The sequence below is a fragment of the Equus caballus genome, chromosome 15 (assembly GCF_041296265.1).
Source record: "Equus caballus isolate H_3958 breed thoroughbred chromosome 15, TB-T2T, whole genome shotgun sequence".
In the NCBI taxonomy this organism is placed as follows: Eukaryota; Metazoa; Chordata; class Mammalia; order Perissodactyla; family Equidae; genus Equus; species Equus caballus.
In genome coordinates, this window is record NC_091698.1 from 12339227 (window position 1) to 12350194 (window position 10968).

At 36.4% G+C, this 10968-nt stretch overlaps 1 protein-coding gene across 1 annotated transcript; it reads left to right on the top strand.

Annotated features, from left to right (window-relative positions):
- The first annotated feature begins 745 nt into the window (after positions 1-745).
- OR7A193 (olfactory receptor family 7 subfamily A member 193) lies at positions 746-1678 on the top strand. Its single transcript, NM_001391361.1, has one exon. The coding sequence runs from the start codon at positions 746-748 to the stop codon at positions 1676-1678; it is 933 nt and encodes a 310-aa protein (NP_001378290.1).
- Positions 1679-10968: the final 9290 nt, after the last annotated feature.

Genomic DNA, 10968 nt, shown 5'->3' on the forward strand with positions numbered 1-10968 from the left:
TCCTTGAGGTCTCCCTTCAGATATTTGCTGCTTTACCTGAACATCTAGTAAAAAGTAACACCCCCTTTCACTTTCTCCTTTATACCTGATTTTTTCTTCATAGCACATGTTACCATCTGATAATTTATATATATATATTTTGTTTGTTTTTTTGAGGAAGAATTAGCTCTTAGCTAACATTTGCCACCAACCCTTGTCTCTTTTGTTGAGCAAGACTGGCCCTGAGCTAACATCCATGCCCATCTTCCTCCACTTTATAAATGGGACGCCACCACAGCATGGCTTGACAAGCAGTGCGTTGGTCCGCACCTGGGATCCAAACTGGCAAACCCCCGGCCACTGAAGCAGAACATGTCAACTTAAGCATTGTGCCACTGGGCTGGCACCAATTTATATAATTTTTTGTTTGCATATATGCTTTCTCCATTGTCAAACTGTTGAAATTATTGTTTCTCAGCACCCTGTGCTCTTTTCCTAGAAGTTGCTCAGCCTCCAATATGTGACAGAATTTCTCATTAAAAGTATAGAATACATGACCTCCTGGTAAAAACCCAGAGTGCAACAGGAATTTCTATTCAGAGACCACACTGGGGGTCTCCCACAGGAGGCAAGTTCCATACAGAAATTATAGGTATTGATGTTTTGAATGCAATATGTAAATTGTAGAATTTCAACTGTTTGCAATGCCAATTTTTGAGAAAATTAGTCATGTTTTGTTTTCTTTTCTGGTAGTCACCTCCACCACATGGAATCAAGGAATGATGCACCAATTTCAGAATTTCTTCTTCTGGGATTGTCAAAGGAACCAGAACTGCAGCCCCTCATATTTGGGTTTTTCCTTTCCATGTACCTGATCACTGTGTTTGGCAACCTGCTCATCATCCTGGCTGTCAGCCTAGACTCCCACCTCCACACACCCATGTACTTCTTCCTCTCCAACCTGTCATTTGTAGACATCTGTTTTACCTCTACAACCATCCCAAAGATGCTGCATAATATCCACATACAGAGCAAAGTCATAACCTATGAGGGCTGCATCACCCAGATAAACTTTTTCCTACTCTTTGCTGGATTGCACAACTTTCTCCTTGCTGTGATGGCTTATGACTGCTTTGTGGCCATCTGCCACCCTCTGCACTACACAGTTGTCATGAAACCCTGGTACTCTGGAATGCTGGTTCTGGTATCTTGGATGATGAGTGCCTTGAATTCCTTGTTACAAAGCTTCATGGTGTTGTGGTTGTCCTTCTGTACAGACTTGGAAGTCACCCACTTTTTCTGTGAAATCAATCAGGTGGTCCAACTTGCCTGTTCTGACACCTTTCTTAATGACATGGTGATGCATTTTGCATCTGGGCTGTTGGGTGGTGTTTCCCTTACTGGGATTCTTTACTCATACTCTAAGATAGTTTCCTCCATACAAGGAATCTCATCAGCTCAGGGAAAGCATAAAGCATTTTCCACCTGTGCACCTCATATCTCAGTTGTTTCTTTATTTTATTGTATGATCCTAGGAGTGTACCTTAGCTCTGCTGCTACCCACAGCTCATATTCAAGCACAGTAGCCTCAGTGATGTACACTGTTGTCACACCCATGCTGAACCCCTTTATCTATAGCCTGAGAAACAAAGACATCAAGAGGGCTCTGAAAAGAATCATTGGCTTGTCATTTATATAAGGAATGATTATCCTGGGGCTGAAGAAATTCCCATGATTGCAGGACTCAAATCATCAGAGGTAGAAATTGCTATTCTTTGATCAGATTGTAGAAGTAGAGCTTACTCCTTCTATTTATTTCCTGGAATTTCCATTTATTTGAATTCAACTTCAATTTAAGTAACTCACTTTGTTAGGCTTCTACTCTGATATATAGACAGTTTTTCCCCTTGTCTATTCCCATGCATTCTAAAAGTTTTTCCAATCTTGAATCAGAAATATTTGAATTTTTTCTATCTTACATGAACAATTCAGATTTATTAAAATTAATTTCTTCTCAAATGACATATATCACGTAAAGTAATTTTTGCTAGTTTTCCTGAAGAAATAATCATGAGTTGCATTACTCTTAAGAAAAATTATATATACTTGGTACCTAAATCCATTTATATAATTTTGTTTTAAGGGAAAATATGAAACCACTGGTTTTCACTTTGTCATTCTTTTTTACAACATTACCTTAACTACCCTTCGTGATAATGTTGACTTTAACAATGTTCCATTTGATCTCAGCATATTGATGCTGATGGTATTGGCTAGCATTGCCTAAGGCTCTCACCTGGGCTCATATTACTTACGGAAAACCCCCACAGACATTTGCAAAACAGAGCCTATGCTATGGCTGGACCGGCCCTTGTGGTTCTTATTATAATTGCAAGATGCATTTCATGAATAAAAAACGGCGAACTTTAAAAAAATAAGATTTATTACTCACAGATCCTGGAGAGTACATGACATTCCCAAGGACCATGAAGGGATGTCTAAGGGCAAGATAGGAGAGAGAGAGTGCATGTCAACTGGGGGCTCTGCCTCTGTTGGAGTACACAGGCAGGGTGGCTAGGGTTTTGCATGTTCAGTCTTTACTAGGGGTTTTAAAACATAATAGTGGAGTCTCTTTAATAAATTGTGTTAGGAAAACTAGACAGCCACATGCAAAAGAATGAAAGTAGACCACTATCTTATACCTTACACAAAAATTAACTAAAAATGGATTAAAGACTTGAATGTAAAACATGAAACCATAAAATTCCTAGAATAAAACAAAAGAAGTTACCTCCTTGACATCAGTCTTAGTGATATCTTTGTGGATCTGACTCCAAAGCAAGGGAAATAAAAGCACATATAAACCAATGGAACTACATCAAATTAAAAATATTCTGAAGAGCAAAAGAAGCCATCATCAAAATGAAAAGTCAACCTACTGAATGGGAGATATTTTCCAATCATATATCCAAAAAGAGGTAATATCCAAAATATATAAAGAATTCATATAACACAACAACAACAAAAATCTTAATTAAAAATGGGCAGAAAATCTGAACATTTTTCCAAGGAAGACATATAGATGGCCAACAGGCACATAAAAAGATGTTCAACATCATTCATTATCAGGGAAATGCAAATCAAAGCCACAATGAGATATAACCTAGCACTTGTTAGAATTACTATTATTAAAAAGATGAGAAATGATAAGTGTTGGTGAGAATGTGAAAAGAAGGGAACACTCATACACTGTTGGTAGTAATGTAAATTTGTGCAACCACTATAGAAAACAGTATGGAAATTCCTCAAAAAATTAAAATAGAAATACCAAATGATCCAGCTATCCCTCTTTTGAATTTTTACCCAAACAATACAAAAATATTAATTTGTAAAGATATATGACCCCTTATGTTCATTATAGCATTATTTACAATAGCCAATATGGAAACAACTTAAGCGTCCAGTGATGAAAGAATGGTTAAAGATGTGGCATATATATAGAATGCAATATTATTAAGCCACAAAAAAGAATAAAATCTTGCAATTTGCAACAACATGAATGGACCTTGAGGATATTATGCTAAGTGAAATGAGTCAAAGACAGACATATACCATATGATTGCATGCATATATGGAATCCAAAAAAACACAACAAATAAAAACAAAAGCAAATTCATAGATACAGAGAACAGATTGGTGGCTCCAAGAGGGGAAGAGATTGCGGGGTGGACAAAATGGGTAAAGGGGGTCTAATGTATGGTGATGAATAGTAACTAGACTTTTGGTGGTGATTACTTTGTAGTTTAAACAGATGAACTATAAAGTAGCAAATTTAAAATTTACATAACGTTATATGCTCATTTTACCTAAAACAAACAAGCAAAACAGAAGAGGGGAATTAGAGCATGGCGAGGGAAAAGCAGGGCCACTCATGTGTTCACATATCTGGGTTAACCAGGGCTTTTTTTTTTTTTTTTTTTGGTGAGGAAGATTCACCCTGAGCTTAAATCTGTGGCCAATCTTCCTCTTTTTGATTGAGGAAGACTGACCTGAGCTAACACCTGTGCCAATCTTCCTCTATTTCGTCTGTGGGTCATCACCACAGCATGGCTGCTGATGAGTGATGTATATCCATGCCTGGGACCTGAATCTGGGCCAGTAAAGCAAAGCATGGCCAACTTACCTACTAGGCATGGGGCTGGCCCCCACCCAGGGCTTTTTAAAATGGGAACTCCATGGGTTGGGGTGGTCTGGATACATACCTAGTAGCTCTGTCATACCACTGACAACACATTTATTCAACAAGATTGTCTTTGAAATGGATGCCTCAGAAATCAAAAACTTATTTTCAGGGAATTACATTAAAATAAAATAGCTTACTGTGACATATTTACACTAAAAACTTGCTACTGTGTTTTATAAGTGTTCTCCTGGTTTTATTGCATTTTTCAACTGGGTGTCCAGAATGCCTGCCATAATCACTGGCAAAAATTGATTATCAAATGTATGTGTCTTAGTGGAATCTACATGAAAAGATAAATTTGAATAAATAGATTGACCTAATATGATCTTAGCGTTGGCAACCACCATAAATACAAGGAAGCAAAATTTCAAATCCACCATTTTATTACTATGCAAAATATTTCTTTTTCATGCGCTGCATGTATTCATTGAAGTACAGAAGATTGGTGTCCACCAGTGAGGCAGTTTATTCATTGAGTTGAAGAATTTGTTAGTATATTTGATGTTGTAATACTGAATTATCTTTCTGTTTCTGCTTGAAAACTTACAATGCTACCTACAAATATGACTTTTTCAATTGCTCTACAAAATAGTTCACCTTTTAAAATATTTGTCATTTGTACAAAAGGGACAATGAATGAGCAATGTCAATATCATCCATTTCATGTCTACTTAACGCTCAGGAATTTCTTCATTCTTATATCAGAGGTTGATTCACAAGAGAGCTTGATATCTTGATCAGTTGTGTGATTCAGGGTTACCAGTTCTGCAAACATTCACGTCCTTCCAAACTCTCCTAATTACCTGGAAGGGAAACATAAGGTATTCATTTGTTAATGCAGTTAGAAGAAGAAAACTTGAATAAGAGAATGGCCATGAATGTTCTCTTCAAATGTCAGATCATATGCCAAAAATAAAAAGCAGCAGATTATAATTATAATTTGCCCTCAGTGTTTTCACTTTGATTATTGGTATCAGTTAGCTATTGCTGTATAACAAACCATCCTATGTCACATGGGATACCATAATACCTTTATTATCAAATCAAGTTATATGCTGGGGAGTGGTTCTCATCTCTGCTGGGCTCCTCATGAGAGTGTAGTAAGCTGAGAATTTCTGCATTGTGTCTGAAGTTCATCCATGATGTTGTGAGAGGCTTTAATCTCTTCTGTTTTGAACCAATTCATGGTGAGTTTATTCCATTTTGATATCTAGGTAAATCTTCTATTTACAGAAAAAAGTGAGTTTATCATGTGAGTTAATGAAATTTAATTCTACTGTTACTACACTATTTATGACACTTTGCTTTTTTACAAGTTAGAAGAAATATCTTCCCCCCTTCTTAAGTGAGAATCAGCTATCTGTGGTCTAGATCCTCAGGTGTGGATCATTAGAGGTTTTCATTTAAATAAATTTTGGTGCATGTTTACACAAAATAAACTGCATATTTAAAGTGTACAGTTTGATGAATTAAAGAGGCTTTTCTATTTGTGTGTAATTTAAGATGGTGCATGTAAGCTTCAACTGATTTGTTACATAATTTTTAAAAAGTTAAGCTCCCTGAGCCTCAGCTTCCTTATTTCTGAACACGATGTGGGAAAATAAACATAACTTCAATTGATATTGAGAGAAATGAATAAGATGTGTGGAAAATTGTTTTTAGTCCAAAGAATGCATTGAAGGATAAAGGTTCTATCTATCTATGTATCTATCTATCTATGTGTGTGTTTGTATACATTGTTCTTTCAAATAAGCACACACACACATATGTGTACTCACAGACACATATACAATTCCATATTTTATGTTGAAAGTAAATGAGAGAAAGTTGGAAGGATATAAATGAAAAGAATGAATGTTTAAATTAAGGTGAAATAAAATAATGTAGAAATAAAGACACAAAGATTTAAAGTAAAATGCGTGACCTTAATTTTGATAATGAATTACTTTTTCTATCTTAATATCACAATAAAATCCTAGTCAGAATCATATTTACATTTATGCAATTAAGAATCCCCTGTAGTAGGTGATGGGGCAGACGATTTCCAAATCAATTCATTTTTTAAAAAAATTAATGTGGATTTTCAACATAAAATGCTCTTACCCAAGGAAGCTAGTGAATTGAATTGAGAGGCTTGAACTCAGTTTCCTCAAACAAATTTTATTGAATAGCTGTCTGTATTAGATTCCTATTGCTGCTGTGAAATATTCCCACGCTAGCTGCTTGAAGCAAACATACATGCTCTTATAGCTCTACATGTGAGAACCTTGAAATTAGTTTCATGGCACTAATATCCCTATATCTCCTGGGCTGGGTCCTGTCCAGTGGCTCAGGAGAGAATAAATTCCCTGTCCAACTTAAATTTAGATAGCTGGTGACCTGCATTCCTTGGCTTAGGGCCATCTTCCATCTGTAAATCCTTCAATGTAGCATTTTCAAAATCTGTAACACCCATTTTTTAATCTCCCTCTTCAACATTTAGAGACCCATTTAGATTACCTTAGTCCCACCTGGATAACCATGGCTAATATTTTAATCTTAAAGTCAGCTGATGGGCAACCCTGCTCAATTGGCTACCTTAATCCTCCCTTGCTATGAACAATAGCGTATTTAAAGGTACTGGGTATTAAGATGTGCACATATTTTGGAAGCCCTTGTTCTACAAAGTATCCTCCGGGTGTGTATTATTTTGTTTCACTTAAGGACCATCATATAAAAGAAACAAGCACAGAATTTACCACATACTCTGAAATGAGTGAATGCAATTTTCCTTAAAAATTAGATGCAGAGATGCTTTTTAGTGCAGAAGACTTAAACTACCTACACCTGACTCTAACATGAAATCACAGCCTTGCTACTCAGAGATGATCCACAGACTGAACTAAAGCATCAATAGCACCAGGGAGCTTGTTGGAAATGTAGACTCTCTGGCTCCACCAGGACCTGCTGAATCAGATCCGACATTTTTGGTAGGATCCTTGTTGATTCATAGGTTCGTAGGAGTTGGAGAGTACTGGACTAGAATAGGTTTTCTCACCTTTTACCATTAACACTTGGGGTAGAATAATAACATTTGGGAGGTGCTTTCCTGTAGATTTTTAGTGTTTATCAGCATCCCTTCAGGCATTGCCAAACATTCCCAGGGGAAAAATCATTTCTGGAGGAGAGCTACTTCCCTAGAAGCATCCTGACAGAATTACAATCAAAGCTCATCACATACTTAGATATTAAATTTTGGCAGATCATTAAGCCCCTCCAAGCCCCATTTTTGCAATGAGAATAGAGTTCATAAAGGTACTCCTTCATGGATAAAACACTTATAAAAATTAAATCTGACAATCTATTTAAGGTGCTAAGCTCAGTTTATAATACATAAAAAGATCTAAATATATCTCTCTCCATTAACAAATATTTTAGAATGAGGGACTGAATGACAGCTCTTATGAGATTTGTAGTTTATGTAAAAAGTGTCATGAAGTACACTGCACCACATAATGCATGTAGTGCCCAAGTTTCATTATCAAAAGAACTCAGTCCCTCCCTACCCATTTGTTAAAGGAGAATAGAAATTGTCTGGAGATATCAAGCGTTGTGTCCCCACCACAAATCAATGCTTTGAAGATACAAGTGACCTAACCCAGATGGATTGCTCAGTCTTAGACTTGGAGAAAACTATACTCCTACTGAAGATTAGGAGCTGGGAGATTTATATATATATATATATATATATATATATATATATATACATATATACATATTTGTTTCTAGGTTTTTCATAATTTAATTATTAATCTATTCCAATATGATTATATTACTGCTATTTTATATCCTGTTTCACTTATTGCTTGATTCTCCACTCAATTTCACTTACTACAGTTGTTTTGAAACTACTCAATTTATTTTATTTTATTTTTTTAGTTAGTATTTTATTTTATTTTATTTTTTCAGATGTACATCATATCTCGAATTCTGTGTGCATTACATCATGTTCACCACCTGAAAACTAATTACAGTCCATCCCCTCACATGTGAGCTTAATCACCCCTTTTGCCCTCCCGCCTCCCCCTTCCCCTTTGGTAACCACCAATCCAATCTCCAATGCTATGTATTTTTTTGTCGTTGTTTTTATTTTATTTTTTTAGTTAATTTATTTTGTCTCATTTGAATGATGAAGAATTTATTTTTAATTAATTTTTTTATTATTTTTATTTTGTTGCTTGCAGTAACATTGGTTTATAAGATTATATACATATCAGGTATACATCGTAATATGTTTCAAAGTTTGTGTAGATTACATCATATTCACCAACCAAAGACTAATTACAATCAATCACCACATACATGTGCCTAGTCATTCCTTTTGTCCTCCTCGGTCCCAGCTTCTCCTATGGTAACCACTAATCCAATCTCTGTTGCTATGTGTTTGTAGTTGTTTTTGTCTTTTACTTGTGAGTGTGATCACACAGTATTTGACTTTCTCCCTCTGGCTTATTTCACTTACCATAATACCTTCAAGATCCATCCATGTTGTCACAAATGGCCCAATTTCATAATTTCTTATGGCTGAGTAGTATTCCATTGTGTATATATAACCTGTCTCCTTTATCCATTTGTTCCTTGGCAGGCACCTAGGTTGCTTCCAAGTCTTGGCTGTTGTGAATAATGCTGTGATGAACATAGGGGTGCATGTATCTTTATGCATTTGTGCTTTAAAGTTCTTTGGATAAATACCCAGCAGTGGAATAGCTGGATCATATGACAGATCTATTCTTAATTTAGTGGGGAAACTCCATACTATTTCCATAGTTGCTGCACCTGTTTTCACTCCCACCAGCAGTGTATGAGGGTTCCCTTCTCTTCACATCTTCTCCAACACTTATTGTTTCACATCACACAGATTATGCCATGTGGATCCACTATTGTTTATAATTGCTGGAGAAGCTCTCTCCTTACTAGCATAATAATTATTAAATATAGTATAATATAATACTAATTAACAGAATAGAATAATAGTTCTGAGACAAGTTCCAATATTCAACTGAGATTCTCTAGGAAAATTTTTAAAGGAAGGTTATTTGGACAACCTGATGTTGGCTCTACAACCAATGGACACATGGTTTACCTGGTAATGTGACTTAGAATCTATATTCTTTTCTCTGGTACACTTATCCACTCATTGTCATAATTGGACAAGGAAGTACCAAGAGGTGCTCAAATGGATCACCTGAGTAACAAAGCATATTCTTCCTTGTCCTCTTTGATTAACAGTAGCCCTAACATCTCCCAATGACAAAGTCACTTACCCAAACCAGGATGGTGACTTCTCTTTCACTACTTCTTGCTTTGCATGACAAGCTCAAAGTTCTCAGGGGACAGCTGTACCTAAAGTTCAATGGAATTTTTGCAGTTACCCTGGTGGAATTGTTCATCCTTTGGAAAACAGAGCCTCCCATCCAGCTGTGATGAAGAATTGAGGGAAATATAAGCACAAATTCCCCAAGTGGGCCACTGGTCACAATGGTAAATGTTGCCACACCAATCTCCATGTCTTGATAACTAGAAGCATGTATTCTACCAAATACATATACAGAATCTTATACTGTTAATTGATTTAGAATAACAAATCCTGAAAAAGGACCCCCTACCCACCTACATGCCATCTCTAATCATTGAATGTGTCACCTTAATGGTGCTTTCAACAAGCCGTTACAACGCACATTCAGACTGGCAGGATTTGGGTGGTGCAATGTGTCATACAACAGTGAATCCAATGGTCCTGTGTTCACTGCTACATCTCCTGTGCTGTAATTTGAGTTATTTTGTCTGCTGAAATGTTATGTGAGATCCAGTGTTGGTTAATGAAACATGCTCAATTGCACTAGTTAATGCACTTTGGGTAAGAAAAGAAACTCCATTTCTGGAATATTTGTCTACTTCAATCAAAATCAATCTGTACTGAGAGCAAGTGGTCCAATGTAATTATCCTTGAATCAACTGACCAATGATTTCTTCCAGAGACAGTGCCTCAGGAGAGCTCAGCATTGGTGGTTTTCACTCACAGGTTGGAGATTTGGCATTGACTGTATCTGGATCAACGTTGGTTAGTAGGAGTCTGTTATATGGGACCCATGCACAAATTCCTACCCTGAAAACATGGATACTACATTATTATGTGCATTTTCCAGCCAATACCAAAGGCTAATTGGCATCAAATAGAAAAGTCTTCTTTTTCCCTTAGTTTGTTTAGTACTTTACCTATAGTGGATATTCTCTGATGGGTGTTTTCAAAGAATACCACGTATTTCATAGCCACTCCAATGTGTCTCCTCACATCCCCTCAAGTCTTCCTTGTCTCCAGTCTTTCAATTATTCTCCATCCATCTCCCCAGGAAACCTGCAAAGCCATCTGCCACTGCATATACATATCATACATATTCTAACCTTGAAGCGTTTCTCTTTCTATGCAAAGTGAATGACCAGGTGCATCACCCAAAACTCTATTAGACGTACTCCTCCATCACCATTGTCTTTCAAAGCCATCACATATAAAGCTACACCATACATCATCCAAGTTGAATTTTTTCCTTCTCTATCAGCTAATTACAGCAAACCCCTTATTTGGTCATAATTATGACCTGAGGGAGAGACATAGATACAACATTAGTGACATAAGGGGATCTGCTTATATCACAGTGCTTTGGATCCTTCTCATGCCTAATCTTGAATGCACCAATTTAATGAAATCA